Raw genomic sequence first — 22954 nt, 5'->3', positions numbered from 1 at the left:
CAAAGAAAAAAAAAAAACAAGAAAGGGAAAAATAATGTGTTAAATGTTTGCGACCATCAGCCAATGCTATATGGCTATTCTGGGACATTCTACATGTGTGGATGAAATTAATGTTATTCTTTACAAAATTAGTCTGAATACTAAACTGGTTTACAGAACGTAAGGTGGTTCCAGAAATAATAGTGAGGTGGGGTGTAAATCTTTTCCACAATATTATCTAGGCCAAATTGCATAACATCCACCATTTTATTGTTCTTTTAAACTTAAGTGAGTAATAATTTCTTTGATCGTTTTAACTACCGGGTATTGTAGTTCATAATCATCTTTTATGAAGGTTTAATCACATAATATATAATTTAATTATTTGTAGTTATTTTTGGTAGTGATGTTTACCTCCTTAGTCATTCTATCATTATGATGACTTGGCATATTAATTGAGAACTTCACTTTTTGTTTTCCAACATACTGGGTGGTGCAGTACGTTGTTCAAGGATTAGGTGAACCAATTTTAAAATATATCCAAGAGACAACCTCTCTCCCTCCCTCCTCTCTCTGTGTGTCTGTCCGTCCGTCCGTCCGTCTCTCTCTCTCTCTCTCTCTCTCTCTCTCTCTCTCTCTGTGTGTGTGTGTGTGTGTATATATATATATATATAAGACTTTGCATCTTCTTCTTCTTCCTTTCTTTGTCTGTCACAGTCTTCGTCTCCCTTTCTCACATCCCTCCCTCTTAGTCTCTCTCTCTCTCTCTCTCTCTCTCTCTCTCTCTCTCTCTCTCTCTCTCTCTGTGTCTTGTCTCTCTCCCTCCACACACCATATTTATGGTACTCGCATAATTGCACTGAGTATAGACCGATAAACTTTTTTTTGAGGGCATTATGGTGAGAAGGCAGGACAACGAGGTAAACTTCAACAAGTAAAGTAACATAACAGCACCCATTCAAAATAAAGAAGTGTGGAGGATTTCATGTTATTTGTAATCAAACAACTTTCAGGAGTCGTGTTCAAGTATGAAGGAAATGTTTTATTTAACAACACACTCAACACATTTTATTTACAGTTATATGGCATGGGACATATGGTTAAGGATGACCTGTTAATAGAATGTCAAATAAGGCACAGCCAATTTGGCCTTGACTGTTTAATTTCCATGGCATTGGGACACATGACTAGAGTATTGCGACATTTTGCGCCATGGCCGCTGATAAATTTGAGCCTTGGCGTTTATGACATTGATATTCTCCATTTTATTTAGGTCATGGGACATTCGGAAATAAACTGCAGATTTTGATGATTTAAAATAAATTACTCGATTACTTCCTTATGTAAGGTATTGTTACCAAAAAGTGCTCGAGAAGAGCTTGCAGCTATCAAAAAGTACTCATTTGGTGACATGAGTCAGTCGGACACCGATTACATTGCAGGAGTGTCATTATTAAATACTACTTTCCAAAATGTTTCCCTGTGCTATAAAATATATCACTTTTTACTTATGCTGGGTATGTAGCAACTACTCCCATTAGTATTCTCTAGTTATTTGTTTAAAACAAACTTGTACTTCCTTGCTATATTTAAGTTATGAAACATTAGGATTTTGTTAAAAAGATGTTTAAAAACTATATGCTTGGGTATTTCATTCTTTATCTGTGAGCAGTGACATTGTGGCGTCCCACACGTCTCTGCGTTTCCTCCTGTTCTCTTGCTCGTTCTGCCTCTCTAGAGAACTCCTCTGTCTAGTGACGTGTTCGTGCTCACGCTGCTCCTTACAGAGGTGCGCCACCTTGCTGGGCGACGTGTAGTGCAGCCCCTTCATCTCGTGGCTCTGCGCGTGCTGCCTCTCGTGGATCACCTTCTCCATTGCCTTCTCCTGGGGGATCGACAAGATGGTCGTCAGCGGGGCGCGGTGGAAGCGCTTCATGGCCGTCACCGCCTTGGCCACCATCTTGAACTTGCCCACAGATTTGGTGACGTTGCCCAGTGGTGCTTTCCCAGCTCCAGACACAGTAGCAGTAGCTGGACCAGATGTGTCATCCTGCGAGTCTTTAGATTTGTTGTATCCCGTGTCGGCTTTCAGAGCTGAAATAGTGCATTTCATAATCACTATAATGTACAGGTATTACATGTACTTTCTATCTTTTCTTCTTTTTTTTCTTTCTTTTCTTTCTTCGTTTCTTTCATTTTTTGGTGTGTTGGGGGGGGGGGGGGGGGGGGGGTGGGTGGGGGCGAGGATTTCATAATGACTATAATGTACAGGTATTACATGTACTTTCTATTTTTTTTTTTTCTCTCTTTCTTTTCTTTCTTTCTTTTTGGTTTCTTTCATTCTTTTTGGTGTGTTGGGGGGAGGGAATGAGGATTTCATAATGACTATAATGTACAGATTATTTTCTTTCTTTCCTTCATTCCTTCTTTCCTTTCTTTGTTTTTGGTGTTAGAGGGTGGGGGATGAGTAGAGTCGGTTCTGTTAACTCTTGATGCATTCAATGTGTGTTATACACGTACGTTACTAACTCATACAGCACTCCACCTCCTGAACACACCCATGGATGCAAACTCGGCTCCTACCAGCTCTTAAGTGTCATGACTTGTTCACTACACAACCTAGCAAGTATATGCTGCACCCTTACGACTGGTGGGTTTTAGTAATATTTTAAAGTGAATAGTACGGTACCTGGCACTATTCCTAGTTTGACGCTAAGTCTCCTACCAGCTCTAAGTGTCATGACTTGTTCACTACACAACCTAGCAAGTATATGCTGCACCCTTATGACTGGTGGGTTTTAGTAATATTTTAAAGTGAATAGTACGGTACCTGGCAATATTCCTAGTTTGACGCTAAGTCTTCGACCAGCGGGCCCACTGACGCCAGTTGTCATGGCAATATCAGACTCCTTCTTGGTTGGGATGACCTGTCGGAGATCAACACTGCTGCGTCCAGTGCTGGGTAAATAGAACACAAAAAAGGTCTTCAGTTGAATTAAATGCTTACCATTAATTATTAATATTTCTAAAACAAAAAAAAGAATAAATTCAAATGGATCCCAAAAACCCAACAAAAAATAAATTGAGGCAGATTTAGTCTACCACCTGTGTTGATGTTTGTACTGTGTGGTGTTTGTACTGTTTAATGATGTCTGTAAAACCCTACATATGACATCACATGTCTACCACCCGTGTGGCGTTTGCACTATGTTGATGCTTGTACTGTGTTGATGCTTGTACTGTGTTGATGTATTTGTACTGTGTTGATGTATTTGTACTGTGTTGATGTTTGTACTATGTTGATGTTTGCACTGTGTTGATGTTTGTACCTGTATTTAACAATGTAAAACCCTATATATGACATCATGTGTCTACCACCTGTGTTGATGTGTGGTGTTTGTACTGTGTGATATTAGTACCGTGTGATGTTTGTACCATGTGGTGTTTGTACCGTGTGATGTTTGTACTGTATGGTGTTTGTATTGTGTGATGTTTGTACTGCGTGGTGTTTGTACCGCGTGATGTTTATACTGTATTGATGTTTGTACTGTGTTGATGTGTTTGTACCATGTGATGTTTGTACCATGTGGTGTTTGTACTGTGTGATATTAGTACTGTGTGATGTTTGTACCGTGTGGTGTTTGTACCGTGTGATGTTTGTACTGTGTGGTGTTTGTACCGTGTGGTATGTGTCCTGTGTGATGTTTGTACTGTGTTGATGTTTGTACTGTGTGGTGTTTGTACTGTGTGGTGTTTGTACTGTGTGGTGTTTGTACCCTGTGGTGTTTGTACCGTGTGATGTTTGTACCGTGTGGTGTTTGTACTGTGTGATATTAGTACTGTGTGATGTTTGTACCGTGTGGTGTTTGTACTGTCTGGTGTTTGTACTGTGTGATATTTGTACTGTGTTGTTTGTACTGTGTGATGTTTGTACCATGTGATGTTTGTACTGTGTGGTGTTTGTACTGTGTGGTGTTTGTACCATGTGATGTTTGTACTGTGTTGATGTGTTTGTACTGTGTGATGTTTGTACTGTGTGATATTAGTACTGTGTGATGTTTGTACCATGTGGTGTTTGTACTGTCTGGTGTTTGTACTGTGTTGTGTCTGTACTGTGTTGTGCCTGTACTGTGTTGTGTCTGTACTGTGTTGATGTTTGTACTGTGTGGTGTTTGTACTGCGTGGTGTGTGTACTGTGTTGATGTTTGTACTGTGTGGTGTCTGTACTGTGTTGTGTCTGTACTGTGTTGATGTTTGTACTGTGTGGTGTTTGTACTGCGTGGTGTGTGTACTGTGTTGATGTTTGTAATGTGTGGTGTTTGTACTGTGTGGTGTGTGTACTGTTTGTACTGTGGTGTTTGTACTGTGTTGATGTTTGTACTGTGTGGTGTTTGTACTATGTGGTGTTTGTACTGTGTGGTGTTTGTACTGTGTGGTGTGTGTACCTGTGATTGACCGCCACTGCTTGGAGAACATTGGACACTGTCATTGGTTTGACCTCCTTGCTATGTTGGGTACAGCTAAACCCGTGCTCCGCATTTGGGTCCAAACTTTCAGGATGGATAAAACTGGACACTGAAATGTGAAAGTATTCTGTGCTTAAAGACACTCACTCCTATATAACAATTAGTGTCATATATCTTTTGCTTTTCTTTGCCGTTAAATTAAATATTTTTTCTCTTTTCTGTTTTTCTCTTTTCTGTTTTTCTCTTAAATTGTCAGTTTTAGCAAATCATTACACCACACTAATGTAACATACTGATGTTTGAGACGTAAACTGCACAATGATGGAACATATTTATAGTATTGTATGACTGAACGGTAGCTACACACTGTACTAGTTCTCAGCATTACACCACACTAATGTAACATACTGATATTTGAGACGTAAAGTACACAACGATAGTACATATTTATAGTATTGTATGACTGAACGCTGGGCTAGAAATGAAAAAAAAAATCTACATGCACCAGGTGCATGCCGAAAAAAAAGTTACATGCACCATTAAAATTCTGCATGCACCAAAAATAAGGTAAATCCTGTTAACAATGAAGAAAATACTATTTTAATTACCTTGATTAGTGTTGATTATCATTTTCTTTTTAATTTAACTGTCTTAATTGTCACTATCAGTATCACTGTCTGACATCCATGCTGGATCACAGTCACTGTCGGGGGGGGGGGGGGGGGGGGGGCTTACAGAAATCTATAATAGGCCTATTACAAAAACGTACGAATATTTGTGTTTTGTATTAAGCAAGTTATCAACTTTTTTTAACTCGATAAGATCTGTTGGTATAATATACCTACGGAATTCGACGAGAAGTTGCGATTGAAATAATCACTGGCTGACTTCGAGTCAACTACGCGAGTAACGCACCTGCACGTTCGCAATCATCTGATCAAGTGCCCATATCTGAGGTCGAAAATGTTCAAGGCAGTTACGGTACTTTGTATTATAACAGATCTGGCGGAGTTCAATTTTTCAGTAACGACGACAACTGTGTTATGCGCGTGGATACCCCAAAGTCAGTCTCGACCACCTTCCCTAATACCGTTCACGGATATAACCGAGATATTGCCGGCAATTTTCGCAAATATATTTCACGGAAATGACCGAAAGGGCACCATTGTTGTAAGTAGGATTATGGGATACAAAATGGATGCGCCCATAAGATAAAAGTTATCGTTTTCATGTGGCGAACAGATTACGAAATGCATACGCAAAATTCAACAACTTGAGTCTGAATCTGGTAGACAACAGGATACTAGTATACGCAATACACAGTACTTGCAAAATATTAGCATGCACCGCGTGCACCCAGTTTTTAAAGTTACATGCACACGCAAAAATCAGCATGCACCGGTGCATGTACTAACACTGCATTTCGAGCCCTGGAATGGTAGCAACACTGTACTAGTTCTCAGCATTACACCACACTAATGTAGCATACTGATATCTGAGACGTAGCCTATACTGCACAAGAATAGTACATATTTATAGTATTGTATGACTGAACGGTAGCTACACACTACTAAAAAAAAAAAAAAAGGTCGGAAATAGAATAAAAAAGTATTTTCATCAATTATTTCTTTCATATTAAACTGACAAGTAAATATTTTGTAAATACCTATTTAATGATAGTCTACCTAATTTAGCATTTACTTGTTTTGACTCTCATTGATGTACAAGGTGGTGTTTACTCTTAAAATTTAAATGAAGTTGTCAGTAAACAGGAGATTTGTGACCTTTTTTGGAACAGACTATAACACATTTTGATGATATATGTGTCATTTTCATTTACCCTTAAAGAAACTAAATTTAAAACTGCAAGTTAACTGATTATTTTGAATTGAAGCATAAATTATTAATTATGACCAGCATATTTAGTGAATATAAATTCAATATTAGTACATTAGAAATTTACACAATCTTGCAACAACTTAAAGGTGCTATATCATACTTATATGTGAGCATCTGTTTGTGATAAAGATTCTCCAATAAAAATGTATTTTCTACTAGTAGATAAAATTATTTCCTATAATCATTTATGGGCATATAGTTAAATGTGTAGTTTGTAAATGTTAAAGCAAAATTTAATAAAAACATGATTTGCAATAGCTGTCATTATGCAACTTTGAGATAGCACCTTTAATACCGGTATAATCTAGATTACAAACTCAAAATGGTTCTTGACAGTTTTGCTCAAAAGTTACTTATAAATGTCTACAAATATTTTGTTTTGGAGAGGAATAGGGGTAAACTGTCATCAGAAACAGTCCATCATATATTGTAACAGCAATGAAATTGACACATGTTGATCAAAATTTATTATAGGCTGTTCCAATAAAGTGCACAAATCGCCTGTTTATTGACATCTTTATTTTAATTTCAAGAGTAAACACCACCTTGTGCATCAATGAGAGCCAAAACAAGTAAATGCTAAATTAGGTAGACTATCATTAAATAGATATTTACATATTTACTTGTCTGTTTAATATGTAAGAAATAATTGACGAAAATCATTTTTATTCTATTTCCGACAGTACTATAGTTCTCAGCATTACACAACACTAATGTAGCATACTGATATTTGAGACGTAAACTGCACAATGATAGTAGATATTTATAGTATTGTATAACTGAACGGTAGCTACACACTACCTGTTGTGACTGACAAGCTGGACATGGATTGTCCGTCGTTCTTCATTGGTTTGCGCATCCACAGAGAGCGTCTGACGGCGGGAATTGTAATGCGTCTGTTGGGAATTACGTTCAGAAACTCTCTCAACAGATCTCTTCCGTCTGAAGGAAGGAAATGTTTTATTTAACGACTCACTTAACACATTTTATTTACGGTTATATGGCGTCGGACATATGGTTAAGGACCACACAGATATTGTGAGAGGAAACTCGCTGTTGCCACTTCATGGGCTACTCTTTTTCGATTAGCAGCAAGGGATCTTTTATATGCACCATTCCACAGACAGGATAACACATATCATGGCCTTTGATATACCAGTCGTGGTGCACTGGCTGGAGCGAGAAATAGGCCAATGGGCCCACCGACAGGGATCGATCCCAGACCGACCGCGCATCAAGCGAACGCTTTACCACTGGGCTACGTCCCGCCCCTCTTTTGGCGGAAAGTAAAGTATGCGTGTTACGATGAATATTATAAGTTGTAGGAAATAAGCCAATTTTTTTTTAATTTTTTTTAAATCCATGTAGTCAAACGACTTCTGAGCACTGGCGCCATAACCTGACTTGCAGACAGTGTGGTTTTCCACTCCCCCTCCATGCCAATATACACGGCCGTATGTATCCAGATCAAAATTAAACCCTGAGATGTGTATGCTATATATGTGTGTGTTTGTGTGTGTGTGTGTGTGTGTGTGTGTGTGTGTGTGTGTGTGTGTAAGCAGGTGGATACTGTGTTTAATTGCTGTGTAAGCAGGTGGATACTGTAGATGTGTGTTTAATAGTTGTGTAAGCAGGTGGATACTGTAGATGTGTGTAAGCAGATGAATACGGTAGATGTGTGTAAGCAGGTGGATACTGTAGATGTGTGTAAGCAGGTGGATACTGTAGATGTGTGTAAGCAGGTGATACTGTAGATGTGTGTAAGCAGGTGGATACTGTACAAACCTTTACAAACGTACTTATGGAATTTCACTTTCTCGTGTTGGGCCAGCCTTAGAACGTCAATGTCGTCATCTCGGAATGGCAGTCTGCCGTTCAGCATGGCGTACATACAAACACCTGAAAACACGAGAAAACAGTAACATATAGAGTACATACAAACACCTGAAAACACGAGAAAACAGTAACATTTAGATACATACAAACACCTCACAACACACGATAAAATAGTAACATAAAGCGTGCACACACACCTCAATGTGAAACTCTGTCCAAATATTGTCTGGCTACGAATTAAATAAACATGATACATAGCCAACTTAAGACATTTATTTTTCTGGAAACGGTTTCTTTGATGGATGCTTCGTTCAATTATATAGCTATATTTTAGAACATATTTGAAATGTTTGACATTTGGTAATGTATCCGTTACATTTGTAAATTTATAAAGAACTCGGTAAGTATCCACCTGCTTACACACATCTACAGTATCGGTAAGTAATAAAATGAGATAACTGAAAAACAATTAATAAAAAAACTCATTTGATGTTTTATTTTTATCGCCAAGAAGAAATAATTCAGCATAAAGTGACAAGTTATGAATATGTGAACAGTTATCGTGTATCAGCTCGACAAAAGCATTCCAAAATGTTTTCACAGTTTACACTCTCAAAATAGATGTACTATAGTTTCTGGGATATGTTTGTATAATGTAGGCCTACAAAGTTTATTTTCAACTTTGTTTATTTTTAGTAAAACCAGATCATCCTGTGGTCAGAGTATATTCTGTAAAACAGAACAATGTCGACAGGGCTACGTGAGTGCTACTTTTAGGAAGTTCATTCGCTTCGTAAATTCGGCGTAAAACTCAGCTTATGCACGAGCACCGCGCGCCTCATGTTTCTGTTATATACGTGGCAGCATACCACTGAACAGTTGATATTATTTAGTACTAAAAATGACAAGTAACGTCAAACCAATGGGTTATTTAAGTACCACATGTAATCATGAAAAAAAATCTGAAATGTCATTGGAATATTTTATATTATTATTATTATTATTATTATTATTATTATCATGATTATTATTATTATTATTGTCATCATTTTTTAAAATGGCGGTGTGGTGGCTCACCCATACTCCAGACGTCGACCTGAGCCCCGTCGTACTCCTCCCCGTTCAGCACTTCCGGTGCGGCGTACGCGTAGGAACCACAGAACGTGTCCAACAGCTCGTGGGTGGGGTTGTAGCGAGCAAATCCAAAGTCTGAATGTTGTAAAAAAAAAAAAAAAAAAAAAAAAATGCATATCGTTTATCGATATTAAATTTTCCATAAATCAGCCATTTTTGTTACAAAAAAAGTCTTATAAATATAATCCCCTTGTTATAACTGCTATTGTGCAATATGTGGGTTTTTTAAAAGACACATACCTTTAATTTAATACCATACAGTGATAGGTAGAGGAATATATATCCTATTGTGAAGGAAAAATGATAACAATGGATTTATGTTTCTTTGGGATATAAATAAGTTTAAAAATACAGTTATTTCAAATAGAGCAAAACATTTTGCCAAGTTTGTGGTCAGGACTCATAAATTAGAGGCATTAACAAACAGAGAAAAAGTAAAATGCACAGGGATTGGTTTAAGTGAGGACCTGACAAAGGAAAACTATCTAAAGCCTACTAAAATGAAGGGACATGAAAAAGTGGAGAGTGCTTGGACGAAAGATGGAGTTGTGTTCGCCAAACTGAAATCGGAAGAACGAATGAACAAGACGACCTATATTACCTTTTAAAATGAAAATTATGCTAAATAAAAACACGAGAAGTAAAGATTTGTACAATATTTAAAATAATAAATATGTAATACCAAAGTCACAAATAAAATATGCATCTAAGAGTTTAACATATGATTGTTGTATGTGGGTAACGTTTTATGCTCTACCTTCAAATGTGTAAAAGATACAACTCTGTTATGGTTTCAGTACCGATTGCTCCATGATTTACAGATGATACACTACGTAGATTCAAATAAGTGTAATTTTTGTAAAAATGTTCCTGAAACCCTACAACAGTTTTATGATTGCAATAAAATAAAAGATATATGGAACGCGTTGGAGGAATGAATATTTGAAAAACATGGACGTTACAATTTCTCTGAATAAACATACAGTTATGGTTCGTATGATAAACGATGACATGAACCGAGTAATTAACTGGTTAATAATCAATATAAAGTATCACATTTATAGTATGAAAATGCTAAACAGTCTTCATAATAATGTTTTAAAAACGAAATTGCAAAACAAATTTCAAATAGAAAGATGTATTTATTTTTAAAATCGAGAGTATGAAAACTTCAACGAACGTTGGGGAAAGTGTATTAACCATTTTATCACTGATGGGCCTACATAAAATCCTAAATATTTCTTTTTAGAGGGTTGGTAACCTGTTCTTTCTTTATAGTTTGTACTTTAAAAAAATAATAAAACAACAACAACAAAACCCCCCAACAACTTAGTAGCTTGTTTGGAAATATACCTGTTTGCCATACTTCTTTTTAACCTCACCTATTGTTTACCATACTTCGTTTATAATTCTAGGATACCAAGTGTTGTTCTTACTACATTAGACGCCCACTTAAAGCAGTTGTTTAAAAAAAAACCCAGTTATTTAAAAAACAAAAAACAACAATAAGCAACATTTGGGTGTTGATAGACATCCTTTCCTTTATGTCCTTTCTTTCCCTTTTCCCTTTGTTTTCTCCCCTGTATGTTCGTTTTACGTATCCTCCTTGACCCTCAGATCATTAAACAAATATATAAATATGGATATATACATGCGCTATGTATGACAACAAATGAAATAAATGTAACTACGGTACCATATATATATATATATATATCTATCATGTGTATTTTTATATACATACATATGAAATATCATACAACCTTTATCTTACAATTAGTTATACATGTGCACATACTCATATTATAATTTTATTATTTTGTATATTGTAAGACGATGATTCAAGACATCCCAAACTTGACATTGCCAATGATCTAGGGCTGCTGTTTTTGGTGACTTCTACAAGTAGAGTTTTCTATTTTCTGTTTATTTGTACCATGCCATGGGGAAACTAGTTTATGGTGAGCGCTAGGATGTAAAACAGATTTGATAGTATCGAGTTACACAAATATTATATATGGGATCGATTAATTTGTAGTTAAATGTTACAAATAAAAATGTAATTTAAAATTAGTGCAATATGATACTTGCAACTACTACTAGTATTATACACCTTTAATCATTCCTATATTACATATATTTTTATTTATCAAAGCCTATGTTAATGTGGGTTTTAGGTGAAGCGAATCTTGCATAAATTTCAAATTTTAAAGATTTTTGTCTTACTGTATTTGTATCCATCTGCAATGTCCTCTGCAGATGTGTTAATGTTATCCATTTCTCCTTCCACTCAACAGTCCTTTCGTACCATGTCAAGATATGATTGACATCCCACACGAACAACATGTTGTTGGAGTAGTGCATCCTGAGTTGATAGAATATTGTCTATTCCTAACGCCTTTTCGTGTGTACATAACGGCTCTAGCTCTTGTTACACTATCATCTGCTCTTCCTTGGTCATACATACCTGTAATGTACCTCTGAATGCATGTTTACAGTAGATCGTGCAGACTATCTGCTGCTCAGCATTTTGTACACAGTGCCCCATTAGTCAGAACAAGAAAGGATGGCCATGCACTGCATTTGGAATTGTCCAATGTCAGTACAGTAAAAATTAGATCGAGGTACTAGGGCCTCAACGAGTCCAAAATATTGGACTCGGGTACTCGAATGTCAAACTCGACCCGGACCCGAGTACCCGACAATTACACTAGATGATGATGAGATTAAAAAATAAAGTAAAATAGCATTATGCATCTTAATTCTAGCGCTGAACATGGATGCTAAATCATGCCATACATTGCATTTAGATGTGCTGTAACGGACGGACGGCCAGTTTAAAAAGAGAAACTAGCGCATGATTATATAATTATTGTGTAACTTATATCGATGCTTATCTACTGCTGAATTATTGTCCTACATTGTCCACTGTATTATTGTTGCTCATTATATTTCACCTGTGAACGGACTCGAGTCTTGCTAGACTCGACTCGTGCCCGAGTACTTGAGTACTCGTGGAGACCCTACGAAGTACATACTTGTATATAACTTCCTGTTACAGAGACAACATACGCATAAACTTTCAGATCTGATACTGATGGCAAGTGTAGCTTCTGCAACTTGTAAAAATATGCTTGCGTGTTTGTCTTCTGGTGTGTACATTGGTGACAAATACATCACATCTGAGCACAGTATATCTTCTCAATAACTTATCAATTTGGTGTACATAGAAACTTAAGACACAAGTTTCACATTCCGAAATATGTAATCATTTGCCCTTTCCTTAATTGTGCTTATTTGCCTTAAAGATAGTGTCCAACATAACCCGTGAACTGCATTTTTATGTAGGATTTTAATTAAGATGCATAATCATCAAATCTGTTTGGTTAACACATGTTTATTATGTTGGCGATAGCTGCACCATCAGTGTCTACTTCAGGCTGTAACCATGCTGGTGTTGCTGGTGTCACAACTGTCTGGCATAGGAACTTCCATTGAATCAACTTGGATTTGGTTAACTGATTATATTGTTGCTGTAGCCAATGACAATGGTGGATGAAATGACCGATTCCCATAAAAAAAAGGAAGTGTTTAAGTCTGGCAGGCAATGTAAACAAGTTGCTGTCGTGTTTTAACAACTGCCTTTGTGCAACTTGCCTTCCTTTTTTTAAAATGTCAGCGCTGCTGGGGGGGGGGGGGGGGGGGGGTTCCAAGATCAACTTGTCATGTACTATCCCCAAGTTTCACGGGTGCACATTCACAGTCAACAGAGGTGTACTAGAGCAGCGATATATGACAGAATGGTCTTTCCTGAATGTGTGTGAAATCAGCACATCAATCTAATTGCCAGAACACACATATTGATCTCCGTCATGCTCTATTTCTCTCAAAAATACATTTGAGCAGATCCTTTTTGAGAATGTTTACATTCAGTATATGTTTCAGTGTGCAGTTTATACACTCCACAAACAATCACCTAATGTGCACACACTGTTCTCTTACTGTGAGCAAATTTTACGAAGTTGTTGATGAGGTAACTTCAGCTAGCACTAGTACCAATATCCAGCCAGGTTCTTCAAGAAGGGCCATCAGGTGCTTTCCATGGCAGCATATTGATGGGTAGTCCCCTCGTTATGTCAGCAGTCCTTTGTCTCTGTATCTAGCCATATCCACTGGACATATTTGTGATTTTAAATTACTGCTTAACATCACAGACACCTGTCCAGGATGAAACAGGTGGAATTTATAAGTGTGTACTTGTATGGCAGGCCTTCAGCACATTTACCAGATTTGCTAAAAGCGTGGGTGTTTGTGCGGTTCCAATATTCTCAATATTAGATACTAATCATGTTATGACTGATAACACACCACGGTCTACAGGAGATGAGAAAACTGTTCCAAAACTGTTGGTGGTTAAACGCTGAGTTACATAGGTTAAAAAACCAACAACAACAAAAAAAAAAACCCAACAAAAAAACATACCTAGCAGAAGTAGTCCAAGTCAACAGAGTATGTCAACTAGATATTTTGGTCATGTTTTTAAATGTGCATAAACACACAGGCATGTGGTGATGCCACCTATCCCTGCTAGGTGGTCAGGAAAATACTACCAATACCACACACGACTATCAACTGCAATAACCATTGTATTTCACTAGTATATTATACTACTGTTACCCAACTAGTGCCAAAAGTGTCCCACTTAAAAGTAAAAATAATGCCATAATGGGAAAATAAATAAGTCGGTATCAAATTGCGAGGCGATCAAACCAATCAATTAATATTTCGAACAATTTGTTTTGGTTTTTATCTCACTTGGGGACTGTTTTGTTAAATTCATTATTTACAAAAATGTTAATAATTTTTAATAATGAAGAATTAAAATTATAAATACATAATCAGTTTCGGGGAGAATTCACAGCCTTGACTTAATTTACAGAGCAAATCTTTTTCAAAACTTGATTAATCCTCGATGTTAGGCTTACATATATATTAAATTTATTTTATCAGCTCTCATAAAGGGCACGGTCTCAAATTCATGTCATACGTCCAGTTTCAAGTGATAAATTCAGGATAATCACCGATTACTTGGTGGTCTTGAATGTGATCACCAAATCGGGATAGACTTTTTTCATCACCTTAAATTTAGTTATTTGAAGGCCTAATTAAGTATTTACACTTAAAATAATTCATAATCTATTGCAATGTGTTAACTAAAAATATATATAATATACATAAGGATAATATACAAAATGTGATTAAAGACAACCATTTTGGATTATGACGTCACTGGTCCAAGTGGGACGTTGTATGGTTGGCCCAATATTAAATTTATGGTGCACATGTGGACCAAAAAGGTAACAAGCAATAATATTTTTCCAGATACTCCTATATCCATACTCCACGAACTATGAACAAGTACTGACATGTGCGATGATGGTTATGCAAAAAGGGGTGTGGCCTTTCGTCGTTAATACACCTTTACACAATGGGTACATTACGTTTACACTGTTTATTTTCATCAATTAGGCTCCATTAATAATATACTCAAAGGCAAAAGTTATTGTGACATGGATCGTTTGGAGTAATAAATTTGTGAATGGATTTATGGATGTAAACCAGAGAAAATGTGCATGAAACAGCTCAAATAAATGCAACCAAGCAGTTGTTTCTTGCAAAGCATGCAGTCGCGGTGTAGAATATGAACCTAACGGACACTTTTGTCTTAATTTTTCCTGGACACAAATGAATAGCCTAACAATGCACTGTAGCCTAAGCTTTAGCGGGTAGTGGGGGGTTCGTGCTTACTCCCCTAACAGTTCCACTGACGAATTTTTACTGAAACTTGAACGATTTATTGTAGTCGGTTGTCGTATGTCGAAAACATAAGGCAGACGTGTGTGCAGGAATTTTAGAATAGGGTGTGTTTGTGTGTGTGTGTGGTGGGGGGGGGGGGGGGGGGTCGAGACATGCTCCCCTGGAAAATATATTGGGGGTGGGAGGGGGGGGGGAGAAGAAAATATGCTTGAGCAAAGGGGATGGGGTCGACCCAAAACCCCAACCCTCCACGCGCCTGTAAGGGCACAGTAAGTGATCAACACCACGTGACAAACGAAATCAAACCCTAAACCTTGATTCACAAATCAATACATTTATAAATATTCTAGTGAAGACAAACGTTTTTCATATTTTATTAATATAGGTTTACCAAATTGAAATGACATACCGCAAGTATTTAATCAAAATACATGCCTTATTTACAGAAAAATATATTTAAAAGACACCGGCAATGTACTTTCAACGTAAACAAGCCATTTCTATGAAGTATTGATCTTTGACCAGCTGTTTCCGGAATGTCGCGCATGTGCAGTTCCGAACTCCGAAGTCGTCTACATGAGTTCAGTTCACTTCAATTCAGTTTATTGCATATTACCAAACTAGTGTCAGCAAACAGATAAAAACAAACACACAACATCAATGACAACAACAATTAATATTAATAACAATATTAATATACAGGCCAGACAGAGAAACACAATTTGTATTATATGTGTGGCCAATAGATAGGTCTACTGTAACAAATCTGCATATTTCCGGTATTATTTCACTTGATTAATCTGATTCAGTTGCTGTCCTTTTTCTGATTTTGTTTCGTTTCTTGATTTTATTCTCAGTATCAGCATTTCTTATATTAACATCTTTCATAATCCATCTTGCACGTTAATACTCAGTTCTTGGAATCAGCTTGTTATCTTGTGGAAGATGCCGGGAAGATCATTTGATGTTTTTAATTGTCGGAATACGTCAGCATAAATCGAACATTCGACCATCTTCGGCAATTCTCGGCTATAGTTAATAATTGAGTGAAGTCGTTGATTTCGTTATTTTCACGAAGGGATGTTAAATGCGATTTTGTCCAATCAGAGACATTCGGTGAACGCTTTGAGGATTTGTGATGATATTATGTCACTTCTGTATTTTCAACCGAGGTGATAAGTTTATTTTTGTGTTGTGTTTAGCCGAGTACTCTGACTGTAAGAGAGCTAGACGGGCATTTGGACATAAATACACTCTCATTACAGTCAGAGACCACGCTACAGAAAGAAACCCGACAACACCCACATTCAGCTAAGCTTCGGCAAACTCCGGACAGCAGAATTCTAAGTTGGCCGACCTATATCGTGACGTTGCGTCATATGATCGCCCACTCAGCCATTCCGTCTACTAGGCGGAATCGCGCAGTGGGCGATCACGTGATCTACGTCACGAATTTAGGTCACCGAGCTTTGTAATTCTTGCGACGGAGTGTCACGAAGCGTTCTACGTTATAAGCGTTCTACGTTTGGGAATCTTATGGTTTCACGGGTAGAAAGAAATATTTAGAGGTGTGAGTGCGAGTAAAGTTATTTCTCTAGTCAAAGCTGCATGGTACCTGGTGATGCCTCGAATTGGTCCAACAGTAGCAGAAGAAGAAGAAGGACCAAGTCCAGACGCTGGGGGAAAACAAGTCTGCCAAGTGGATGGCAGAGCAGTATCAGTCGACACACAACTTCTTTTGCAACTCTTCATAACTGCAGTCATTACCATCTCTGATGACATAAAACAAGGTAGCACTGGCAAATGGAGCTTCGGAAACTTGTTCTTGTCAACAGTAACGCTCCCAGTCCGTCAGTACCAAATGGCGTCCAGTTAATAATCGATGAAAGTTCCTTATTTCAGCGACTGAATACATCATGGAGGCATGGAAATACCTTTAGTAGCATCGTTGTTTTCTACGTTCAGTTTGTTACCCAGCACTATCGTAAAAGTGCTGTTGTCATTGGCGGATATATTCCAGGGTCATCAACAAAAGACATCACCCACCTAAGGCGTGCCAAGGGACGGCTGTTCATTTTGTGCCCGATATGATTTTGAAATCTACAAAAGAGCCGTTTATATCAAACAAAGCAGCGTTTCATTTGTGCCCTTGGAAGTTCTTTGGAAAAGACATGCACAACACTGAATTATTTATGCAAAAGTCACTGCAGCAACAGAGTGTACAGACAATGGTTGGAGAAACACATGTCTGCTAATTCTGTTAGTATATGTACTTCACTCTCGCACTGAATCACAAGCTTGTTGTTCATTTGTGAGGTTTTTCTTCACAGTTCGGGAACATTTTCATTAACAATAAAGTTCAGTCAAATAAGTATCTAAATATTTAGAGAATAACCAACTCACTACGAGGAATTACGGATTATCTGTCCCTCGTGAATTAATGCTGTAAAACCCTCGCCAGAGGCTCGGGTTTACAACATTAATTCACTCATTGTCAATCTTTAACGATTTTAAAAGTATATTTACGTTGTCGCTGCTGTAACAACTAACAAGCTCTACCAGCCATAACAATAATTATATTCATACGCGCCGTTACCGGTGCACACCCAACAGTATCCACCAAAGAATAGTTTTAAAAAAACCCAGTCAAAATAATAAAATAAAACCCTTTTTAAACATTTGTACATATATTTTGATTTTTAATTCCGTAAATGTTCGTATCGTAAAAAAATATTTGAAGTTCGTAGTAATAGTTTGACCGATGAATGGAATCATGAATGAACAAAAAGTGGTCCCGGCAGTATGTAATTGCCAATCAAATCTTGTCTTTTTAAAGCCAGCCAATCAGTGACTGTAGAAGCAATCTGCACACTGTGCAGAGATCGAAAAAATATTACCCCGTATATTTGAGCCCATATGGGTAATAAAAATCTTTACAAACCCCTAAAAACATTAATTTTACCAAGTCGTGTTTGTTTATTCGTTAAAATTGCTAATATTGAGTCCACTTGACTAGAAGAAATTTACTTAAAATGGAGGAAGCTGAATTAACACCTTGGATGGTGTTACACATATGTTTACTCGAATAAATTCGTTTTACATCCATGTTGTTGATTTTTTTCGTTAACTGATTGGAATATATTTTATTTCATGTACCCAACAGAAAAAATATATACTATTCTTTATGCATGTATTGTATTCATGTTTGTGTTAGCCGAACGCAGTTTGGGACGTCAATGGTAGTTATTTACATAATGTCGTCATCAAATCAATACTTAATTATGTAAACCACACAAATTTCTAACTTTTGTAACATGTAGATATGGTCTTTGTGATAGTGCTACAGCAAAAACACCTTGTGTACCAATTTGTTTTAGGTCATAGTTAATTTTTCCACAGGCCTACCCTACTATATCTGAGTAATCTATTATTGGGATTCTTATTGTGTTATGAACGGGGGATTGAATGAGGGTACGTCACGGAGTGATCGATTCGATCGTTCCTTTTTTTCATTGGATGGTATGGCATTGGTGACGTGGTCATCACCTAGGGCAGCCAATCGTATGTCTTTAAATGTGTGTGTGTGTGTGTGTGTGTGTGTGTGTGTGTGTGTGTGTGTGTGTGTGTGTTTGTGTTAACAAATATGTTATCAAAAGTAACGAATGATGTTCTCACCAATGAGTGTGTAAGAAAAATAAATTCCACGCAGTCTTCCAGTTCCAAAAGCAACTCATCCCTGTGTGAATCTGCCCTACCTCATAAAATATGACGAATTATTATTTATTTTTAAATTATCACATTTGGACTTAAAGTTGGTTTGTTTTGTTTAACACCACCACTAGAGCGGATTGTTTTATAAACTGTTAATGTGTAGGTGTTTAACACCACCACTAGAGCGGATTGTTTAATAAACTGTGTTAATGTGTAGGTGTTTAACACCACCACTAGAGCCGATTGTTTTATAAACTGTTAATGTGTAGGTGTTTAACACCACCACTAGAGCCGATTGTTTTATAAACTGTTAATGTGTAGGTGTTTAACACCACCACTAGATCCGATTGTTTTATAAACGGTGTTAATGTGTAGGTGTTTAACAACACCACTAGAGCCGATTGTTTTATAAACTGTTAATGTGTAGGTGTTTAACACCACCACTAGAGCGGATAGTTTTATAAACTGTGTTAATGTGTAGGTGTTTAACACCACCACTAGAGCCGATTGTTTTATAAACTGAGTTAATGTGTAGGTGTTTAACACCACCACTAGAGCGGATAGTTTTATAAACTGAGTTAATGTGTAGGTGTTTAACACCACCACTAGAGCCGATTGTTTTATAAACTGAGTTAATGTGTAGGTGTTTAACAACACTACTAGAGCCGATTGTTTTATAAACTGAGTTAATGTGTAGGTGTTTAACAACACCACTAGAGCCGATTGTTTTATAAACTGAGTTAATGTGTAGGTGTTTAACAAGACCACTAGAGCCGATTGTTTTATAAACTGAGTTAATGTGTAGGTGTTTAACAAGACCACTAGAGCCGATTGTTTTATAAACTGTTAATGTGTAGGTGTTTAACACCACCACTAGAGCCGATTGTTTTATAAACTGTTAATGTGTAGGTGTTTAACAACACCACTAGAGCCGATTGTTATATAAACTGTTAATGTGTAGGTGTTTAACAACACCACTAGAGCCGATTGTTATATAAACTGTTAATGTGTAGGTGTTTAACAACACCACTAGAGCCGATTGTTTTTTTAAACTGTGTTAATGTGTAGGTGTTTAACAACACCACTAGAGCCGATTGTTTTATAAACTGTGTTAATGTGTAGGTGTTTAACAACACCACTAGATCCGATTGTTTTATAAACTGTGTTAATGTGTAGGTGTTTAACACCACCACTAGATCCGATTGTTTTATAAACTGTGTTAATGTGTAGGTGTTTAACAACACCACTAGAGCGGATTGTTTTAAAAACTGTTAATGTGTAGGTGTTTAACAATACCACTAGAGCGGGTTGTTTTATAAACTGTTAATGTGTAGGTGTTTAACAACACTAGAGCAGATTGTTTTATAAACTGTTAATGTGTAGGTGTTTAACAACACCACTAGATCCGATTGTTTTATAAACTGTGTTAATGTGTAGGTGTTTAACAACACCACTAGAGCCGATTGTTTTATAAACTGTGTTAATGTGTAGGTGTTTAACAACACCACTAGAGCAGTTTGTTTTATAAACTGTTAATGTGTAGGTGTTTAACAACACCACTAGAGCAGATTGTTTTATAAACTGTGTTAATGTGTAGGTGTTTAACAACACCACTAGAGCGGGTTGTTTTAAAAACTGTTAATGTGTAGGTGTTTAACAACACCACTAGAGCGGATTGTTTTATAAACTGTGTTAATGTGTAGGTGTTTAACAACACCACTAGAGCAGATTGTTTTATAAACTGTTTTAATGTGTAGTTGTTTAACAACACCACTAGAGCCGATTGTTTTATAAACTGTTAATGTGTAGGTGTTTAACAACACCACTAGAGCAGATTGTTTTATAAACTGTTAATGTGTAGGTGTTTAACACCACCACTAGAGCAGTTTGTTTTATAAACTGAGTTAATGTGTAGGTGTTTAACAACATCACTAGAGCCAATTGTTTTATAAACTGTTAATGTGTAGGTGTTTATCAACACTACTAGAGCAGATTGTTTTATAAACTGTTAATGTGTAGGTGTTTAACACCACCACTAGAGCAGTTTGTTTTATAAACTGAGTTAATGTGTAGGTGTTTAACAACACCATTAGGGCGGGTTGTTTTATAAAGTGAGTTAATGTGTAGGTGTTTAACAAAACCACTAGAGCGGATTGTTTTATAAACTGAGTTAATGTGTAGGGTGTAGCACGCACCTGAGAGTCTGATGTTGTAGAACTCGTCCAGCAGAATGTTTTCCAGCTTGATGTCGCGGTGGTAGACGAGGTTTGCGTGCAGGTAGGACACGACGTCGAGCAGCTGGTGCATGATACGCCGCGTGTCCACCTCGACGAGGGCGCCCACGTGGTTAACGTACTCCAACAGGTCGCCGTTCTGCGCCAACTCCATCATCAGGTACAACGTAGTGGCCGTGTCATACACCTCGTGCAGCACGATCTACACGGTGAGAAACACGATCTACGCGGTGAGAAACACAATCTACACGGCAAGAAACACGATCTACACGGCGAGAAACACAATCTACACGGCGAGAAACACTCTTAAACCAGGGGCGGACCTACATTTTCAATAGGGGTGTGTGGGGGGGGGGGGGGAGGCTGACGTTGCCTGATATATGGGGATTTTTTTTAGACTGGATGCAGTATTTTTAAAAGGTTCTACTACAATTTTTAATAGGTAGTGTGTGTGTGTGTGTGTGTGTGTGTGTGTGTGTGTGTGTGTGTGTGTGTGTGGTGATGTTGCCTTATATATGGGAATTGTTTTCAGACTAGATGGAATATTTTTAAAAAGGTTCGACTAGAACGTATAATATGCAATGTATGAAATGTCAGCGCTTAGAAACACGATCAAACCAGGAGCAGATATAGGATTTTCAATAAGTGGAGAGGAGAGGGAGGCAATATTTGTTATAAGGTTCCACTAGAACTAATATTAAATGTATGAAATGTCAGCGGCGGACCTACGATTTTCAATAGGTGGATGTTGGGGGTAATTTTTTTTTTTAAAGCTTAGACTATCTAGAACCTATGATAATATGCAATGTAGGAAATGTCAGCGTTTAGAAACACGGTCAAACCAGGGGCGTATCTAGCATTTTCAACAGGTGTAAGGGTGGGGACAATATATTTTTAAAAGGTAATACTATAACCAATGATATTCGTCGGGTCTGCGGATATGCAATGTATAAAATATCAGATTGAATTGAACTGGAGGGGAGAAAAGAACCTTCCACTCCTTTAAATCCGCCTTTCAGAAACGTTAGAAGCAAGTACCTACGAGATGATAAAACTCGGTTTCTGTTTCTACGTAACTTACTAGTGACGCGTGTCGCAGTTTTTGCAACAAGGCAATTTCTCGTGGTAAAAACTTGTCGTGTACTTCTTGGGGCAACTTCTTCTTCTGAATGATCTTGATGGCCACCTCCCTGTTCAGTTGTCTGCAATATGCTCGCTTCACTTTGCTGTAGAGTCCGTCTCCGATGGTCGCGCCAAACGTGTAGCCGATCTTCTCCAGAGAGGTTTTTAAACGTTTGTCTGGCCTCCACCCTTCGTCTTTACGTTTAAGAGCAAAATCGGCCTGGAGTTTAACAATGTTTGCGACGTATTCTTCTTCAGCCTCCCCCTCCTCCTCCATTTGGTGATGCTGTTATCTTGGGGAGACGGACTCGAAATTGTTATGACACAAATGCCACTGGACGCGTCATGGTTTACATTACCACGAGGAATACCATGTGGTGTCGGACAGTAACGTGACGTCATAATATTGTTGTTCGTTAGTGGCGTCTTTAGACTTGTATGAGTGTGTGCGTCAATGCCAAAGCAAGGATATTGGATGCTTTAAGCGTTTCTTCAGGCGGGCTTCTTATCTCCCCCCCCCCCCCCCAGCCACCATCCGTCTAGTAACTTTGGAATAATATACTCTACCAAAAAAAACTACAACCCCAAAATACGTTCAGTTACACCACCAGCTATTTGAATATATGTATGACAAATACGAATATATCATTTCATTAAACACACAGTAAACACACAGTAAACAAGTCTTACCCTGCAAGGAAATCAATACCAAAGGATGATCTTGGCGCCGACACGCGGCCGTCAGTCCAACTACGT

The 22954-nt window shown here is 37.5% G+C and overlaps 1 protein-coding gene across 1 annotated transcript; it reads right to left on the bottom strand.

Moving 5' to 3' along the window:
• Positions 1–1000: 1000 nt before the first annotated feature.
• Positions 1001–22576, bottom strand: LOC121378812 (CBL-interacting protein kinase 15-like). The gene is made up of 8 exons (XM_041507137.1): positions 22158–22576; positions 21038–21278; positions 9258–9389; positions 8130–8243; positions 7146–7286; positions 4425–4554; positions 2810–2937; positions 1001–2073 (listed from the first exon to the last, which is right to left on the bottom strand). Exons 1-8 carry the CDS (start codon positions 22473–22475, stop codon positions 1631–1633), a joined length of 1647 nt encoding a protein of 548 aa, XP_041363071.1. The 5' UTR covers positions 22476–22576; the 3' UTR covers positions 1001–1630.
• Positions 22577–22954: the final 378 nt, after the last annotated feature.

Source organism: Gigantopelta aegis, chromosome 8 (assembly GCF_016097555.1).
Source record: "Gigantopelta aegis isolate Gae_Host chromosome 8, Gae_host_genome, whole genome shotgun sequence".
In the NCBI taxonomy this organism is placed as follows: Eukaryota; Metazoa; Mollusca; class Gastropoda; order Neomphalida; family Peltospiridae; genus Gigantopelta; species Gigantopelta aegis.
Note: the sequence above shows the minus strand (reverse complement) of the source record. Positions and strands in the feature narration are given on the sequence as shown.